Source organism: Pelodiscus sinensis, chromosome 2 (genome assembly GCF_049634645.1).
Source record: "Pelodiscus sinensis isolate JC-2024 chromosome 2, ASM4963464v1, whole genome shotgun sequence".
NCBI lineage: Eukaryota > Metazoa > Chordata > Testudines > Trionychidae > Pelodiscus > Pelodiscus sinensis.
In genome coordinates this window covers 32,922,748-32,943,299 of record NC_134712.1, presented here as the reverse complement: position 1 = coordinate 32,943,299, position 20,552 = coordinate 32,922,748, and the positions used below count along the sequence as shown (strand labels likewise).

The 20,552-nt window shown below is 44.4% G+C and overlaps 1 protein-coding gene across 3 annotated transcripts in view; it reads left to right on the top strand.

The window, feature by feature from the left end:
- The window catches only part of RIMS2 (regulating synaptic membrane exocytosis 2), a 517,795-nt gene that overhangs the window by 398,787 nt on the left and 98,456 nt on the right, over positions 1 to 20,552 (top strand). The window contains exon 21 of one of the 3 annotated variants that reach the window (XM_075920242.1): positions 4,315 to 4,487. In XM_075920242.1, the coding sequence (XP_075776357.1) occupies positions 4,315 to 4,487 (173 nt within the window). Of the gene's footprint in view, positions 1 to 4,314; positions 4,488 to 7,705; positions 7,897 to 20,552 lie in introns of those variants that run through there. The other 2 variants (XM_075920238.1, XM_075920239.1) reach the window with 2 other exon arrangements.

Genomic DNA, 20,552 nt, shown 5'->3' with positions numbered 1-20,552 from the left:
GATCAGGGCTTTTTTGTGCAAAAGCGCGTCTAGATTGGCATGGTCATTTTTTGCGGAAAAGTGCTTTTGCGGAAAAGCGTCCGTGCCAATCTAGATGCTCTTTTCCGAAAATGCTTTTAACGGAAAACTTTTCTATTAAAAGCATTTCCGGAAAATTGTGCCAGTCTAGACGTAGCCATTGAGTTTGCCAAGTGTCTACATTGCTGCCTCTATGGCAAGTAAAAGATTTTAACAAACTAGGCAGGTATTTCAGCCACCAAATAGTAAATGTTCTAGTGAATGAAAAGTGTGAAAGTTTATTTGATCTGACAATTTTCAAGACTGACTGGTGCAGGCTGAAAAGAACACAAACAAAATTGTGTTAATTGATACTGAAATACCAGGAGATAGAAATATAGGAAGGAAGGAAGGAAGGAAGGAAGGAAGGAAGGAAGGAAGGAAGGAAGGAGAAGAGAAGAGAAGAGAAGAGAAGAGAAGAGAAGAGAAGAGAAGAGAAGAGAAGAGAAGAGAAGAGAAGAGAAGAGAAGAGAGCTAAGTCTGAATAACTTTGATATGAAGTGGAAAGATTATGGAAAACTAGAACAAAGATGATCACCATGATTACTGGAGAACTTGGCACAATCATTAAGGGTTTGATTGAGCAGTGTAAGAACATGCAAGGAATGCAAGACATCACAATCAGTGACAAACCTTCAACAACCTAGGCACTGCAAGAATTCTAATGAACGTCAGAAAACAAAAGCATTTGTGGGACTAAAATGTGAAATTCAGGAAACTTCTGACTCCCCAAACCTGTGGATTCATTTGTAGTCAGGATTTATTGGTGACTCATGGGAATACATTTTAAACTGTAGTTTTCTCCTTTCTATGCTTAAAGATCTTGTGTGCTGTGAAAGCTGTTTAAAATAAATAATACCCATGATGTAATACTGAGGGATATTACTACTACTACTACTAAATATTTTTACAGATGCCTAAGGTATCTTTTAGTATATTAGGACGTACCTGCTTGCATCAGTTCTAAATGTAAACCTCATTACATTACAGGAGCAGTTATTAGCTGTCAGAATAACAAATGATAAAGTATAATTGAGGATTCACAATTGTTTTGAAAAAGGATTTGGGACATATTTAATATTTGTCATCCCATTGTTTCTTCTGTGTGTGCACATATATGTGTGTGTGCATATTTAAGTGCACTATAGAGTGCTGTGTATCTCATAAATTTTGTAGGGGATTTTACTTAAAAAACATTAAAAAATACTAGGGCTGAGTTGTGGCATTTAGGCACAGCTCTGCGTTAGATGCACTGTAGAGCCTCACCACCAAGGAAGAGTATCAGAAAACATTCTGCTTCAGAAAAGTACAGTACTTCATAAAACATCTAAGAGGCATAGGGGCTGCTGTTTGGGGCAGCCTTGATATTGGCTGCACAAGGTCGGGGTGAATGTCCTCACTCCTTTCTCTCCCATTGCCAGGTGCTTAGGGCTTGCCATGATTTGACTTTCATCACCACTCTAATAAATTGGGCCAATAGCTAGGGAAGAGAACCACAACTACTCTGTTAGGTGTCTCTGAGCAATGTATTGAAGGTACACAATAATATGGAAAGTCATTTGCTGGATGTGGTCTGCAATCCTGTTAACCAAGGGCATGTCTACACTGGGGAGTTATTTTGAAATAACTCCCCTTATTTCAAAATAACAAGGTGAGCATCCACACTACCAAGCCTGTTATTTTGAAATAAGGGGCTTGTTATTTTGAAATAAATCCTGCTTGTGAGGAGGAATAAACTTACTTTATAAATAGTTATTTCAATAGTTATTATTTCAAAATAAGTTATTTTGAAATAACCTCATAGTGTAGACATAGCCCAAGTGTCCTATTGTTCACTTTATGCTTCTTTCTGGCTTGCCTATACCTGTCAAATGACCTTTAAAAATATTTTGAAATGCAGTTATATTCTGTAACATGACTCTCTCCAAATTCTGGTACCACTTGACAACTTTTATGCCATTCTCATTTGTTCATTTTATAGTTTTTCCCCCCCTGCTATTGATGCAAGCTTGATATGGGATCTGTTAGTCAAGTTGTGTTAATGCATTCATTACCACAAGTAACTAAATATCCTAATCAGTGGAATTCAGTTAACAATTTTGTTCATGATTTAAATTTCAAAATATAATCCAATTTACTTCACCATATTATAGCTCCATTGGGTCTGAAATGCTAAGAAGAATCAAATGGAATAGACATAAGTAGATATGACTAAGGGTATGTCTAGACTGCAGAGCTATTTTGGGATACTGGAAATATCCCAGAATAGCAATGCCACATCTTTAAATGTGCCCACTATTTCCTGAAAATAGCGGGCGTGCTATTCTGGCATCCCTGTAACCCTCATTTCCTGAGGGTTAGGAATTTGTCAGAATAGTGCCTTATTTTGAAATTTGGCTCTGTCTACACAACACCAAATTTCAAAATAAACTCTTTTAACCTAGAGTAGGGTAAATTGCGTAGATTATTCCGACAGAAGGGTGCTGTCTAGACAGAGAAGAGACCTTCTTAGTAAGACTGTAGTATTTTTATAGTTACCTCTCTTATATTAATGTTTTACATTCCTTATTTTAATAATCTCTAATACACAGACTCTCCTAGAATAATGTGTTCCGGTAATTCTGAAGGTCTGGACAGATGCTTAATTGTCAAATTTCTGTTTCCACTGGGATTTGCCAGGAAAGAGGGCTTTATTTTATTTTATTAGGGAAAAAGGTTTGACTATGTGCTACCATGCAAAACAATAAATCCTCTGAAAATTCAAATTCATGGTGTATTCCAAAATGTATGGCTAACTATATGCAACCTCCCCCTATAAAATTTAAGGTGACAGAGTTGTTGAAGCTTGGAATCTATATGGGTAGAAATGACATTGTTCCTATCTTTGGTTCTGCACCCTAAGTTCCACAATACATCTTAACTGTTATCTGAACTAGCTTGCTTATAAGCATACAGGTTATACCTAATTTATTTTAGGGGCCATGCCATGGCCTTTATGCTACACACTATCATAACTAGCTGTGTGAGAAGGCTGATTTAGCAGACTATGCACTGGTGTGGGACTCAAGAAACCCAGGTTCAATTTTTGGGTTTATCACAAACTTTTTGTGTGACCTTGAAAATCACACTGGCTACGTCTACACTGGCCCCTTTTCCGGAAGGGACATGTAAATTTCAGCAGTCGTCGTAGGGAAATCCGCGGGGGATTTAAATATCCCCCGCGGCATTTAAATAAAAATGTCCGCCGCTTTTTTCCGGCTTTTAAAAAAGCCGGAAAAGAGCGTCTACACTGGCCCCGATCCTCCGGAAAAAGCGCCCTTTTCCGGAGGCTCTTATTCCTACTTTGAAGTAAGAATAAGAGCCTCCGGAAAAGGGCACTTTTTCCGGAGGATCGGGGCCAGTCTAGACGCTCTTTTCCGGCTTTTTTAAAAGCCGGAAAAAAGCGGCGGACATTTTTATTTAAATGCCGTGGGGGATATTTAAATCCCCCGTGGATTTCCCTACGACGACTAGTGAAATTTACATGCCCCTTCCGGAAAAGGGGCCAGTGTAGACGTAGCCACTGTGTTTAGGGCCAGATTTATAAAGGTATGTAGGTGTTTACGGCATCTTTCTGGCCACTAACTCCCTTAAAAGCTTTTAAAATTGCTTACCTAAATAGTTCTACAGATTAAGTTTGCTCTTGCACTATTGCAATTTTGTTCCCAGTTTTAGTTTAATAATCTAATCTTTCCATTCCTTTAAATTAAACAAGAGTTAATGTTTGTTAGAAATTCTTTTGAAGATAAACAATATAGTTCCCTAGAGTACCAGTGTTACTTAGCAGTTAGAATGTGAGTTCTGTCCCCAGTTCTGCTTTTTGTTAGCTTAACAAGCTTGGGCAAGTCACATATCTTCTCTATGACTCTATTCAGATTTTTGTAAAACAGGTATAATAATTAAATGCTTCACAATGGTGTTGGGAGTCTCCATTAAAGTTTGTAAAGCCCTTGAAAATGCTCAGATGAAATGTGTTGTATAAGTTACTGAAATATGGCCTATGGTAAGAACCTTGATGTAGTATCTTGAATTGGAGAGTGCAGTAAGTATATAACTGAGATATTTAAAAATGAGATTTGCATTCCACACAGTATGACCAGATAAGAACTTTGTTGTAAGAATGCAGATAAAATTTGGTGATGGAGTCAAATAACAGTTGTGGGGAAGACATTATGGTGATTTCACTATGTCTGTCTCTTTGTCATTCTGTTTTTATAGTATCGTTCAGGACGAGATCCTCAACGAGGCTCAGACAATGTTTCCAATAAGTCTTCAGACAGTGATGTCAGTGATGTGTCAGCTGTATCGAGGACAAGCAGTGCTTCTCGTTTCAGCAGCACAAGTTACATGTCTGTCCAATCAGAACGACTGAGAGGGAACAAGAAAATAAGGTGATTAATGGGGAATGGAGAAGTTAGTCATTTGTATCTATATTTTAATGTGTAAGATAGTTTTCTAGCGAGTGCATGGGAATATTATGCTAAACTTTAACATATATAATATAATGAAAACTAATAGGCTGTGTCTACATTGGCACCCCTTTCCGGAAAAGGGATGCTAATGAGACCAGTCGGAATTGCAAATTCCGCGGGGGATTTAAATATCCCCCGCGGCATTTGCATTTACATGGCTGCCGCTTTTTTCCGGCTCGGGGTTTTGCCAGAGAAAAGCGCCAGTCTAGACGCGATTTTCCGGAAAATAAGCCCTTTTCTGAAAGATCCCTTATTCCTACTTTCAAGTAAGGGATGTTCTGGAAAAGGGCTTATTTGCATCCCTTTTCCGGAAAGGGGTGCCAATGTAGACACAGCAATAGAGTTTTCCAAAATACAAGTTTTAGTTTATTGGGTTTCTAACACTCTTAATTCCCTATGCTAATATTTTTTGTAAGTCAACAGAGAGATTTTATTATGTGCAAACTTTAGAATCTTGAAATGAGTCCTGCTAGCAGAAGGTATTTGTTACACTTAGTTCTGCATCTTTTTTGGGGGTGGAGGAAGACTCTTGAACAATACTGAACACTGTTTAAGGGATAATTTTATTTACAAAATACTCACCGGTAATCATAGAGATGTTACAACGTACTTTATAAACTGGAGCTAAGACAATCCTGCTGTATCTCTATGACTGAATTGCCCGACTTTTAAAGTCTCACGTAAAGTGTTTATATACATGCACACATACCAAACTCTGCTCTAAATATATTGCTGCGCAACTCCAAGGGTATGTCTACACTACAAAGTTAATTCGAACTAACAGACATTAGTTTCGAATTAACTTTGATAGGCGCTACACATACAAACCGCTAGTTCGAACTTAATTCGAACTAGCGGAGCGCTTAATTCGAACTAGGTAAACCTCATTCCACGAGGACTAACGCCTAGTTCGAATTAAGTAGTTCGAATTAAGGGCTGTGTAGCCACTTAATTCGAACTAGTGGGAGGCTAGCCCTCCCCAGCTTTCCCTGGTGGCCACTCTGGGCACCACCAGGGAAACTCTTCTGCCCCCCTTCCGGCCCCGGAGCCCTTAAAGGGGCACGGGCTGGCTACGGTGCCCATGCCACGTGCAAGCCTGCCAGCACCTAGCCAGCACCTGGCATGGCTCGAGCCAGCCACCCACTGCCACCCAGCCCTCCGCCTCTTCCCGGGACCAGGCTGGCAGCTCCCGGGAGCCAGCCCAGGTCCGCAAGAGGCGGGTGCCCACCTGGTCTAGTGCGGACATCGTGGACCTCATCCACGACCTCCGCACTAGGCACAGGAAAGTGGCCGTCTAGGGCAGGATAGCTGCCAGCCTGGCCACCCAGGAGCAGGTTTGCATGAAAATCAGGGTGGTCCAGTGAGACCCCCCGACCCTGAGCCCTGAGCTTAGAATGGCTGTACTGGGTCAGACCAAAAGTACATCTAACCCAGTAGCCTGTCTGCTGACAGCGGCAAACACTAGGGACCCTGGAGGGGATGGACCGAAACAATGACCAAGCCATTTGTCTCGTGCCATCCATCTCCAGCCTTCCACAAACAGAGGCCAGGGACACCATTTCTACCCCCTTGCTAATACCACTCCATGGACCCAGCCTCCATGAATTTATCTAAATTCTCTTTAAACTCTGTTATAGTTCTAGCCTTCACAGCCTCCTGCAGCAAGGAGATCCACAGGTTGGCTATTTGCTTTGTGAAGAAGAACTTTCTTTTATTAGTTGAAGCCTGCTACCCATTCATTTCATTTGGTGTCCTCTAGTCCTTCTATTATGGGAACTAATGAAGAACTTTTCTTTATGCACCCTCTCCACACCACTCATGCTTTTATAGATCTCTATCATATCCCCCCTCAGTCTCCTCTTTTCTAAGCTGAAAAGTCCCAGTCTCTTTAGCCTCTCTTCATATGGGACCTGTTCCAAACCCCTGATCATTTTAGTTGCCCTCCCCTCTCCCACCCTCTCTCTTCCCCTCTCCCACCTCCTTTTCCCAGTCTCCCCAGAGGTTAACCCCCCCCCCCGTTTTGTTCAATAAAGAGAGTTCCTATTTTTGAACACCCGTGTCCTTTATTTTGTATATCAGGAAGGGGGGCTAGGGAGGCGTAAGTGGAAGGAGGTGAGGAAGGAATGGGGAACGAGCCCCCAATGGGGAGGACTGGGGTGGCTCTGCGGGCTCCTCGGGGTGGAAGCTCTCCTGTAGCCCCCCGATTCACCCCCCCCCGGATGGCAGCCTGCTGCAAGTGTAGCTGGGCTGATGGCCGAGTGCTGTGATGTGCCAAGTGTGGGCACTCAGGGCACTCCAAGCCAGGACTGCTTTGCTGTCCTCCATCAAGTTAGACAAGTGAGCGGAGAACCCCTGAGAACTGTCTGTCCGGGGTGGGGGTCGGGTCCCTTTAAGCACAGCCCTCGGCTAGCCTGAGACAGCAGCTCCACGCTCTAAGTCCTAACCTGATGCCCTGCCGGTACTGCTTCCGGCCAGCCTTAACCTCAGTTCAGGGTCCACTCAATGTGGACATGCTAGTTCGAATTAGCATTTTGCTAATTCGAACTAGTTTTTAGGTCTCCATGCACTAGTTCGAATTAACTAATTCGAATTAAGTTAGTTCGAATTAGTGCTGTAGTGTAGACATACCCTAACTGTCTAGTCTTCAACAGGAGTTGCACAGTGTATCTGAAAGAAGAAATGGGCTCAACTTTCATTACTTAAACACTGCAAACATCAACCAAATGCAGTAGGAGTTTGGGCATACAAGGAACTGGGCCCTACATAATAAGTTAGTAGACAGGTGTATTCGGCAATAGTATTCCTATTTCTGGGAAATTTCCTCTCACAAGAGAAATGCTGTTTTCTGGTTGCATTTTAATCTTTGTCTAGCTTGTGTTAGAAGATGGTAAGCATGCTTTTACCTCTCACTACATTTTGTTTTCTGATTTTTTCTTTGACTTTGTTGTGTATGTTTACACTGCATGAATGCTTCTTCTCAACAACCCTAACTTTACTTTGTTTTCTTTTTTGTTTGCATGCCTTCCTCAATTTGTGTTGACTTCAGGTCAAGGGATTTAGAGGGGGGGGCAAAGGGAGAGCAGGAAGGGGATGAACATGAGGAGATATTTCCTGAGGAGGAGGAGCAGGAGCTTGAGGAAAAAGTGAAGAAAGAACAAGTTAATGAAAAGGGGGAAGGGCAAGAGGTGACAGAAGACTGTGATAAGGAGGAAAGCAAAGAATCAGGAGATAATGGAAAGACACAAGATGATCAAACCGAGGAAGGGAAAGAGAAAAAACAGAGGGAAAAAGAGGATTTGCAAAGGCAATTCTCACAAGATGATGTCAGGTAAAATATATTTCTGTTTGTAGATAGTTCCCTTCAGTTCTGTCGTACTTTTACCCATGTCTGGACCCTTTTTGTTTTCTCTTTTATATTTTATTTGCCATATTTTCTTGTTTATGTTCCCTGTGGCCCCCTTCACCTTCAACCATAATTCTTTAATAGTGAACAAATATATCTCTTGACTTTAATGGAATGGTTCTGCAGCAAGAATAACTAAATACCTTTATTAGACTGCTTAGGATGCAGGCAGTCACAGTCTTTTGTTCCTTTTGAACTGGTTTATTGTTTACATTTGACTGTGTGACATAGGGCTGGGGAGCCAACAAGAGAGCGTTATAGTAGAATCACAGAGTTACAAACACCAAAGTTACAAATTGACTAGTTAACCACACACCCCCATTTGGAACTAGAAGTACACAATCAGGTAGAAGCAGAGACCAAAAAAAAAAAAAAAAACCCAAAACAAAACAGTGCACTACTGTGTTAACTGCAAACTACTAAAAAAGGGGAAGTTTAAAAAAATGACTAGGAAGAAGACTGTTTCTGTGCTTGTTTCAGTTAATTTAACATGGTTAAAAACAACATTTTTCTTCTGCATAGTAGTTTCAAAGCTCTATTAAGTCAGTGTTCAGTAGTAAATTTATGAAAAAACAATCATAACACTTTTTTCTAAATTATGAACATTTCAGAGTTACACGCAACCTCCGTTCCTGTGTTGTTTGTGACTCTGAAGTTCTACAATATTTAGGTCTCCTAGAACCATCTGTTTGGACACTGGGATGAAATTTAATTTAATGAGGTTGGAAGTCTGAAGGTGCTAGAAGGGTAATTAACCTATTATCTGAGGAACCGTAAAAACGCATAAGAGGCAGTGCTGGGTATAGGAATAGGGCTAACTGAGTCCAAATTCAGAGATCTTAAGGAAGGGAGACATTTTCTCTTCTTGGGCCCTAGGAAGAGGGCAGACAATACAAGGGACACTGTAAATAGTACTTCTACATAGAACTTTAAAAGGGATGTAGAGGGAAATTAAATAAACTGCATAGCATGGCTAATCAGACTTCTAATCAGTGAAGTCTCAGAAGTTTCTGTGGGGCAAGAAGGCAGGAGGAGAGCATGCCCTGCTACATAATAATAATAGTGATTTTAAGTTTCCTTTTTCATAATCCTACCTTGAATTACTATTTCAGGGAACTTATATTAAAAGACTGTGATGCTATAGCTGTAGAGCTTTTAAAAATGGAAGCTGGAATTTTATTGTAATGTTAACACTTACCTGTACTGAAATTACTATTGAGTAAGATGGCAAATGTGTGTATGGATCTCTTGAGGACAGAAATAATCAAAAATGGTTCTTTCACCCATTTACATAAATGGTTTGGTGTGGTGTGAGGCAGTAGAGCATTGTGGATTTCTCCTGCAGTAGTAAGCCTAAAACATTTTTAGGTGCCTGTGGCCAAGTATCCTATACATTTGCTGTCCCCTGCTGGAGATCCTGCTATCTTGGTGTGCCATGTCCTAGAACCTAGGAAAAGAAAGATTGAAGAGTTTGGACTTTCAGGAGTTGTCTTGAAAGACCTCCCAGGTAGGGTTGCCAGATGGTTTCAACAAAAATACCGGACACACTTGACATGACAATCTACATTCCATCTGATTTAAAAAATACCGGACATTTATATTGTCTCATTTCTATTTTCTCAATTTGTTTCCCAAATAGAAAGCTATACTGGCCTGTCCGGTTCAAAACTGGACACCTGGCAACCCTACTCCCAGGGTCAGAGGCTGGTGGAATCAGTGAGACTTCATAGAGGGGTAGGGAACTTTTGGGGGCTGTAGGCTGCTGACCTACAGAAAAATCAGTTGGGGGCCACACGCAAGTGAGAAGCAAAAAACAAAACCCACAAAACCCTCACTGATGTGACCCCTGACTGAGAAGAAAGATACTCCCCACATTCCCCTCCTGCACCAGAGCCTCAGAACCTACGGTGCCCAGCCTGGTAGATTTTGTGTGCTCCAGCCCCATGGGGAGATGGCAGGGGAGCTGGCATGCCAGCACAGGTTCCCCAATGCTGGGGGAGGAAGTACTGAGCCTCAGGGGCTGGATCTAGGTAATCTGGGGGCCACATCTGCCCCCTGGGCCTTAGGTTCCCCACCCCTGCTTTACAGGAGGACTGGAGCAGGCAGAAGCCATAGAAGGCTCTGCAAGCCAGATGAAAAGGGCTGGCTGTTCAGAGTGAAGCCAGGAGAGGGGAGGAAAGAAGGATTCTTCCTCTGCCTTAGTCCAAAAACCCAGTCTTGGTCAGTGCCTAATTCTGAGTGCACTTTGCATTTAGGTCAGTGAAAAACTGAGTTAGACATTCATTAAATTATTGAAATTGGAGGATGAACTTCATGCAACACCCACAGACTTAGTCAGGTCTGTGACATTTGCTTTTACCAGTGAAGGTTTTACTTCAACACATTTAGACTTACACTATGTCTACAATTAAATAATCTGCAATTGTGATATTTAATATACATTTATTATATTTGCTATGTTTTCCACTTAGTTTGTAATGGGAGAATGCAATATTCCTTATCTGATTTACTCATTACAAAAACATTTGGATTTTTTTATTAGAATGTTTCAGCCTCTCTTTTTGACACACACAAAAAACCATAATCACTTTTTTTTAATGCAGAACAAGGTATCTGGTCTGCCAAGCCACTGGTTCTGGCCTCTGGGAGCCTCAGCCAGGTTTCCTTCCTGCCCTGCCCCTACACACTGCTCAGAGCAAAAAACTCTCTGAATGCTGCAAGTCTGCTGGGAGGGGGGGGCAGAGGTTTCATGTGCTGCTCCTGCCCCAGCAGCACAATAGTTTGCCCTCTCCCTGTGGGATCACAGCATTTAGATCCACACATGTCTCCAGCAACCTGTGTGGAGGCATGGAAGGCAGGGACCCTGACTGAGAAACTAGCAGGGCAGCTGACTGGGAGCCGTCCCATATAAGTGCCTCCTGGCCAGAGCCTACTTCTCCTGCACCCCTGCCCTCTCCCAGACACTGTACACCAATCCCCTGCATCCCTTCTACACCCCTGCCCCAGGTCACAACTCCCTCCCTGTCCTTGCATTCCAATCCCCTACCACTGGTCACTCTCTCCTGAACTTCCCTGCATCCTCTCCTGAATTTCTACCCCAGGTCACAACCCTCTTCAAGACCCTGCACTCCCTTCTGCACCACTCCTCCTAGTCAGAATCCTCTCCTACACCCTTACTCCCTCCCAGACTCCCTCCAAAGTTTTGTTTGGAAAAGCAAACACCTTCCTTGGAGAAAGCAGAGTTTTTCCAGGATACCTTTGGTGTCCTGGAAAATCTCTGCTGTCTAGATGTAGCCTCATAGTGGTCACTGGAGGCAACAAGGCTGCATGGGAGAGCTATACTGCAGAATGACCACTGGGGACAGCCATACTCCCAAGGAAGTGGCCAGTAGGGCTGGGGCTCCACCATCTTTCCTGCCACCAAATTGAGTAAGTTGGGGGCCCCTGTCTGTGAGAGAGCCCCTGCGAGCTCCCTACCACCATGGGAGTGGCCAGGGGAAAGGAGAAAGCCCCTGCTGGCCAGCACCCCATCCTGAGAGAGGTCGGGGGAGGCAGAGAGCCCCTGTGAGTGATCCCACCTTGGGCCGGGGGAGAAAGCCCTCATAGCCCCCCCATATCCCAAGCTGGAGGAGGGGGGAAGGGAGAAAGCCCCCACTGGCCTCCAGGGACAAACTAGTGGGCAGGGTGCCTGGTCCCCACTGCCCTGGACTACCCCTGGGGTGAAGCCAGAGGCCACCCACACCCCCTGCCCTGAGTACCCCCTTCTCCCAGTTCCTTGCCCTGTGCTCCTCCTCACTCTCTGCCCTGACTCCCATACCCCCACCCCCTGGCCAAGCCCCCCCCTTACCCCCTCAACTCTCACTCTCGCACCTCCCATCCCGTTGTCTTGAACCCTCTAACTCAGCCCCCCCCGACTCCTGCCCTCTGCCCTCTGCCCTGACTCACCTCCAGCCCTCTGCCCTCAGCCTCCCACATTTTCAGGGTCCTGCCCTGATGCCTATAACCCCCACACCACCAATGCCCTATCCCGACGGACCTGGGCAACACCGGCTATAGTAGTATATATAAAAGAATAAATTGAAGTCACCTATTTATTCACTGATTAATTTCTCTTTAGAGAAAGAGAAAAATATTGCATGTTGAGATCATTCTTTTGAACAAGCATTCTAGTTATGTGCTCAATTGATTTCAGTCAATCTTTGTAAGTTTATTTAAATAAGTCTAATAATTATGATTTAAAGCGCAGCTGTTAAAAGTTTACACCACTTGTATAAATAGGTAAGAATGAGTCAATACAGTATTTTTAGGCCAGATGAGGACTCTGGGATCAAGTCATTATAATTTCACATTGTAATATCTTTCTCTGATGTGAATTGACAGAAGAACACATGTCTTAGCCTGAAGCATAGTTTCCATGGAAATGTTATTTTCTGCATCATAGTTGTCCGAAAAAAGCTGTTATTGTTCAATTTCTTCAGCAAATCAATGGAATGAAAGCATCTTTGAACAGAAAACATTTATTAAGATTTAAATTCCTGTCTTAGTTGTAAAATGGTGTGTAAGAAAAACTTGATGGGTCTGCTGACCTCATAAGAGACAACTATAATGACATTTCTTTCTGCAACAAGAAATAATTTCCCCTGAAAAATTCATAGTACATTAGTTCATTGTCAGACCCATTCTATGACAAAATGAGCCTCACCTCAGTCCCTTGAAAAATCATAGGTCAGGTCTTCAAGGAATCCATTTTGAAACACTTGGAGCAGAAGAAGGTGATAAGGAAGAGGTGACATGGATTCACCAAAGGCAGGTCTTGCCTGACCAATCTAATTGTCTTTTATGATAATTGGCTCTGTGGAAATAGGGGAAGCAGTGGGCATGACATACTTTGACTTTAGCAAAGCTTTTGATACAGTCTCCCACAGTATCCTTGCCAGCAAGTTAAAGAAGTATGGTTTGGATGAATGGTCTATAAAGATAGATAAAAAGCTGACTAGTCCGACCAGCTCAACAGGTAGTGATCAACAGCTTGACGGCCAATTGGCAGCCAGTATCAAGTGGAGTGCCAAGGGTCGGTCCAGGGGACAGTTTTGTTCAACATCTTCATTAATAATCTGGATGATGGGATGGATTGCAACTTGAGCAACTTTGTGGATGTGTGGAGAGGTCAATATGCTGGGGTATGTCTACACTACAGCGCTAATTAGAACTAACTTAGTTCGAATTAGTTAATTCGAACTAAGCTAATTCGAACTAACACATCCAGACTAAAAAACTAGTTGGAATTAGTGTTTTGCTAATTCGAACTAGCATGTCCACATTAAGTGAACCCTGAACCGGAGTTAAGGATGGCCGGAAGCAGTGCCGGCAGAGCATCAGATGAGGACTTAGAGCGTGGAGCTGCTGCCTCAGGCTAACCGAGGGCTGCGCTTAAAGGGACCCGACCCCCACCCCGGACAGACAGTTCTCAGGGGTGCCCCGCTTGCAAAGCAATCCTGTCTTGGAGTGCCCTGAGTGCCCACACTGGGCACATCACAGCACTCGGCCATCAGCCCGGCTGCACTTGCCGCAGGCTGCCATCTGGGGAGAGAGGGCAATTGGGGGGCTGCAGGAGAGCTTCTACCCCGAGAAGCCTGCAGAGCCAGCACAGTCCTCCCCATCGGGGGCTCGTACCCCATTCCTCCCTCACCTCCTTCCACTTACCCTTCCCTAGCCCCCCTTCATGATGTACACAATAAAGAAAATGTGTGGTCAAAAATAGAATCTCTCTTTATTGAACAAAACTCGGGGAGACTGGGAAAAGGAGGTGGGAGAGGGGAAGAGAGAGGGTGGCAGAGGGGAGGGCAACTACAATGATCAGAGGTTTGGAAGAGGTCCCATATGAAGAGAGGCTAAAGAGACTGGGACTTTTCAGTTTAGAAAAGAGGAGACTGAGGGGGGATGGGATAGAGGTCTATAAAAGCATGAGTGGTGTGGAGAGGGTGCATCAAGAAAAGTTCTTTATTAGTTCCCATAATAGAAGGACTAGTGGACACCAAAGGAAAGGAATGGGTAGCAGGCTTCAAACTAGTAACAGAAAGTTCTTCTTCACAAAGCAAATAGTCAACCTGTGGAACTCCTTGCTGCAGGAGGCTGTGAAGGCTAGAACTAGAACACAGTTTAAAGAGAAGTGAGATAAAGTGATGGAGGTTGGGTCCATGGAGTGGTATTAGCCAGGGGGTAGGAGTGGTGTCCCTGCCCAAAGTTTGTGGAAGGCTGGAGAGGGAGGGCACAAGACAAATGGCTTGGTCACTGTCTTTGGTCCATCCCCTCCAGGGTCCCTAGGGTTGGCCACTGTCGGCAGACAGGCTACTGGGCTAGATGGACCTTTGGTCTGACCCAGTACGGCCATTGTAAACTCAGGGCTCAGGGTCGGGGGTCTCAGTGGACCACCTTGATTTTCATGCACACCTGCTCCTGGGTGGCCAGGCTGGCAGCTATCCTGCCCTAGACGGCCGCTTTCCTGTGCCTAGTGTGGAGGTCATGGACGAGGTCCACGATGCCCGCACTAGACCAGGCGGGTGCCCGCCTCTTGCGGTCCCAGGCAAGCTCCTGGGAGCCGCCAGCCTGGTCCTGGGAAGAGGCGGAGGGCTGGGTGGCAGCGGGTGGCTGGCTCAAGCCGTGCCAGGTGCAGGGTCTGCTGGCTGGGTGCTGGCAGGCTTACACCTGGCACAGACATCGTAGCCAGCCCGTGCCCCTTTAAGCGTCCGGGGCTGGGAGGGGGGCAGACGAGTTTCCCTGGTGGTGCCCAGAGTGGCCACCAGGGAAAGCTGGGGAGGGCTAGCCTCCCACTAGTTTGAATTAAGGGGCTACACACCCCTTAATTCGAACTAGTAAGTTCGAACTAGGCTTAGTCCTCGTAGAATGAGGTTTACCTAGTTCAAACTAAGCGCTCTGCTAGTTCGAATTAAGTTCGAACTAGCGGAGCGCTAGTGTAGCACCTATGAAAGTTAATTTGAACTAACGTCTATTAGTTCGAATTAACTTTGTAGTGTAGACATACCCCTGGAGAGTAGAGATAGGGTCCAGAATGACCTAAATCAGGGATCTCAAACTTACAGTCCGTGGCCATCTATGATTGGAATATTTTTGCAATGTGGCCCAGGAGTCTTAGCAGCTCAGGGAGGGGTGTATCTGTGTCCGTCTTCCAAGACCCGCCCTTTCACACTACTGTCCCGCCCTCTCTTCCCATTGTACCGCGTTCCCTGAGAGACATGACATTGGGGATAACTGTGGAGGCCTGGTGTGGTTGCCTCCTCCTGCGCCCCCCCCCCCCCCCGCACTCCACGCGGTGGCAGAAGCTCCTGGGAAGCAGAGTGAAGTGCAAGTGCAATCCACTTCCCCGTGGCTCCTGCCACTGTGGGGAGTGCAGGGGAGGGGAGGCTGACAGCTGCTGCCATCCCGTGCTAGCCGCCCTCCCCCCAGTAAGCCCTGAGGTCACATTCCTCAGGGGACAGGGTGCAATGGGAGAGATTGTAGAGGAGCGCAGAAAGGGTCGGGGCTAAGGGGATGAGGAAGGACATATCCCACCACCCTGGGCTGCTGGGAATTCTGAACGGGAGTGTGAAAATGCTCTGACTGCAGGTCATGAGTTTGAGATTCCTGACCTAGACAAATTGGAGGACTGGGCTAAAAGAAACCTGATGAAATTCAACAAAGAAAAATGCAGAGTCCTGCACTTAGGACAGACGTCTCCTATCACCATTGCAGGCTGCAGATTGTCTAAGTGGCAGTTCTGCAGAAAAGGGTTGAGGATACAGTGGACAAAAAGCTGGACATAAATCAACAGTGTGTCTTTGTTGCCAAGAAGGTTAATAGCATAATGGGTTGCATTAGTAAGAACATTGCCAGCAGATCAAGGGAAGTGACTAGTCCCCTTTTTTGGGCCCTGGTGTGGCCACATCAGGAGTATGTGTCCAGTTTTGGGCCCCACATTATAGAAAGGATGTGGACAAATTAGAGAAAGTCCTGCGGAGAGCAAAGAAAATGATTAGAAGCGTGGGGCTCATGACTTATGAGGAAAGGATGAAGGGATTGGGCTAATTTTATCTGTAGAAGACATGAATGAGGGGAAATCAGATAGCAGCCTCTCTAAAGAGGATGGAGAGAGGCTATTCTCAGTGGTGAAAGATAACAGGACAAGAAACAATGATCTCAGGTTGCAGTGTGGGAGGGCTAGGTTGGATGTTAGGAAAAAGTATTTCAGTAGAAGGATGATGAAGCACTGGAATGGATTTCTTACGGAGGTAGTGGAATCTCCATCCTTAAAGGTTTTTAAGGTCAGGCTTGACATAGCCTGGGCTAGCATGATTTAGTTGAGGTTGGTCTTGCTTCGAAAAGGGGACCAGATTCTGTCACATTTAGTAGCCCTGTACTCAGAGGTACTATCCAAGAGGCAAGGTATGAGGTCATTTGAATCAGGTGTCCACAATCTGTCTCTGTCCCCTGAATCAGCAATATTCAGAATCTGGACTCTAGCAATATCATCATGAATTACAGAGAGAAAGAAATTACATAACTAACATATACCCTTATATGTAGGCTTGACAGAATTCAATTTTTTTGTATAATTTGATGTGATACCAATATTTATTTTAAGCATTTGAATATATTTATTTTTAAATGTTCACAGTTGCTCAAAATTATGTGTTTTAGCATATTATTATTGATTTACATTTTCACAATTGTTATTGAGGATCAGACAATAGGAAGGGTCAGACATTTATTTACTGATAATAAACATTGAGATTCAAAAGGTTAAAGCTTTATAACAGTGAAAACACTAAGGGTATGTCTACTCTACAAAGTTAATTCGAACTAACAGCCGTTAGTTTGAATTAACTTTAATAGGGGCTACACATACAAACTGCTAGTTCGAATTTAAATCGAACTAGCAGAATGCGTAATTCGAACTAGGTAAACCTCATTCTATGAGGAGTAACGCCTAGTTTGAATTAAGTAATTCGAATTAAGGGCTGTGTAGCCACTTAATTCGAACTAGTTGGAGGCTAGCCCTCCCCAGCTTGCCCTGGTGGCCACTCTGGGCCAAACCAGCGAAATTCTTCTGCCCCCCTCCCAGCCCCGGAGCCCTTAAAGGGGCACGGTCTGTCTACAGTGCTTGTGCCAGCTGCAAGCCTGCCAGCACCCAGCCAGCTGACCCTACACCTGGCACAACACGAGCCAGCCACTCGCTGCCACCGAGCCCTCCACCTCTTCCCAGGACCAGGCTGGCGGCTCCCAGGAGCCTGCCCGGGGCCGCAAGAGGCAAGCACCCACCTGGTCTAGTGCAGAGATCGTGGACCTCATCAAAGTTTGGGGGCCTCCAACGTCCACGATCTACACACTAGCCAGAGGAACGCGGCCGTCTACAGCCGCATGGCTGCCAGCCTGGCCACCAGAGGCCACATGCAAACCCAGGAGCAGGTTTGCATGAAAATCAAGTTGGTCCAGTGAGACACCCGACCCTGAGCCCTGAGCTTAGAACATTAGAATATAAGAATTGCCATACTGGGTCAGACCAAAGGTCCATCTAGCCCAGTAGCCTGTCTGCCAACAGCAGCCAGCACCAGGTACCCCGGAGAGGATGGACCAAAAACAATGACCAAGCGATTTGTCTTGTGCCATCCATCTCCAGCCATCCAAAAATAGAGGCCAGGGACACCATTCGTACTCCCTGGCTAATAGCACTCCATGGACCCAACCTCCATGAATTTATCTAACTTCTCTTTAAACTCTGTTATAGTTCGAGCCTTCATAGCCTCCTGTGGCAACGAGTTCCACAGGTTGACTATGTGCTGTGTGAAGAAGAACTTTCACTTTTAGTTTTAAACCTGTTGCCCATTAATTTCATTTGGTGTCCTCTAGTCCTTATATTAAGGGAACTAATGAAGAACTTTTCTTTATTCACCCTCTCCACACCACTCATGATTTTATATACCTCTATCATATCCCCCCTCAGTCTCCTCTTTTCTAAGCTGGAAAGTCCCAGTCTCTTTAGCTTCTCTTCATATGGGACCTGTTCCAAACCCCTAATCATTTTAGTTGCCCTTTTCTGAACCCTTTCCAAGGCCAAAATATCTTTTTTGGGGTGAGGGGACCACATCTGTACACAGTACTTAAGATATGGTGTACCATAGTTTTATACTTCCCCTCCTCCTTCTTCCCCTGGCTTCCCCCTTCCAGCTCCCTTCTCCCAGGTTTCCCCCTCCCCTCTTCCACCCTCTCTCTTCCCCTCTCCCACCTCCTTTTCCCAGTCTCCCCAGAGGTTAATCCCCTCCTCCCCCAGTTTTGTTAAATAAAGAGAGTTTCTATTTTACAAAAGGATATTTGTCCTTTATTTTTTACATCAGGAAGGGGGGCTAGGGAGGGGTAAGTGGAAGGAGGTGAGGGAGGAATGGGGCACGAGCCCCCGATGGGGAGGACTGGGGTGGCTCTGTGGGCTCCTCGGGGTGGAAGCCCTCCTGCAGGGCCTTCTGGATCCTGATAGCCCCCTGATTGACTTCCCTGGATGGCTGCCTGCGGCAAGTGCAGCCGGGCTGATGGCTGAGTGCTGTGATGTGCCGAGTGTGGGCACTCAGGGCACTCCAAGACAGGACTGCTTTGCTGTCCCTCATTGAGTTAGACAAGCAAGCAGGGAACCCTGAGAAATCTCTGTCCGGGGTGGGGGTCGGGTCCCTTTAAGCACAGCCCTCAGCTAGCCTGAGGCAGCAGCTCCACACTCTAAGTCCTAACCTGATGCTCTGTTGGCACTGGTTCCAGCCAGCCTTAACTTCGGTTCAGGGTCTACTCAATGTGAACATGCTATTTCGAATTAGCAAAACGCTAATTCAAATTAGTTTTTAGGTCTAGATGCACTCATTTGAATTAGCTTAGTTCGAATTAACTAATTCGAATTAAGTTAGTTCGAATTAGTGCTGTAGTGTAGACATACCCTAATTGATTATCATATGTCAAAATATACAAAGTAAATATTTGATGCTTATGACACTTTCCAATAAAAATCTAACCCTTCCAACCTTACTTATATGGGAGGTAGCTTGTGATATAATTCTGAGTCATGCAATTAGAGAATGCAGATTCTAATGTGGAGAAGGGACAAGCAAGTACAGGTTGATGAAAAGTAATATTTCATCAGATTTAAAGGCTATACATAGTTTGGGTTTATTTCAAACAGGCATTTGTATGCTTTGGGGTACGATATTTGCAAATCCTTGGATTGGCTATAGTTACCAACATCATTTAGCCTTATGAAGAAGAAGTTTGAAGAAAAGCCAGTCAGCAGGATCTGGGTTACAAGAAGAAACTGTCTAGTGTAGCAAGTGGGTGAATTAACTGTAGAGCTGGAGAAAGACTTGTATTGATTTAAGTTGATATTGCAACTGTAATGTTATTTGAATAAATCAAATGTGAAGAAGGGTTATTGTTTGACTTACAAGAATCAGGTTTTAATTTCGAGAACTCCAACAAGCGAAAACTGAGGGAGTAGCAAGGTCTGGTGCTGGATTAAATACAATCCTATCACAATCTGTATTCATGGAAGAGTTGTGGTATGACAAGTGATGATATCTTTAAAAGATGTGCACATGCCCCACGAAGTCAGACATTTGTCTTGAAAACAAATACATAGATTGGTTCTAATTTGTATTTGTCCCACATCAAATGGCATCACTCACTTTGATGTTTAGTTGTAGTGGCTGATTAATTTTGTTGTATTGGAAACGGTATAATTCAATACTTTTTCTTGGTTTGTTTTTTGGTCTCCTGGCTACTGGATTGTAAGAATACAGAGTAAGTGGGCAGTATTTCCATGTTTTACAAATATGATGCCCACATTAATCTCAATGAGCTTCTCATTTACTTTGGACTATATAGCTAATTTGTATAGCAGCAAAATGTTTGTGGACTCAGTGCCTTGCATTTCTTCAACATGATTCTGGTTGGTTTGCCACATATTGTACATTTGAAATGGCATAATCAAGCATAAGGAGATACATGATGTCAATGTTTCACTGGCACAGAGGAAAGGTTTTCTGCAGAAATTTGGCACTTGCAATACTTTCTAGACTGCATATGTAAAACAATTTCTGACTGGAACTTATTTCTTAAGGCAAGAATCTGAGTAGCCAGTGAGGGCACAGTGCTCTTAAAGAACTGGGCAGAAAAGTAGCAGTCAAAAGACAAAGTATGTTCTTCAAATATGGATGAGGAGGAAATATTTCCCATTTGAGAACAGTGAAACAGATGAGGATTCTGAGCTTTGGTGACTGCACTAAAAGAGAATGTGCCATCAGCCGTCAGTGAGTTTAATTAACTCTAAAATAAGTAACTTCTGCAGGCACATAAGGTGCCTGTGAGGCACTAATGAATCAGTCAGAGACAGGAAGAGTTGGAATGATTAAGTTTCTGCCTGATTTCTCTGTTTAAGATCCAAAAAATGAGCTAAAATAAATGTCCGCAAAAATCCACCAGCCTGAAATCTAGACTGCAGTTCCCCAATGCTACATGTTTTGCAAGCTCTTACCCCCTTCCCCCACTCTCAGCAA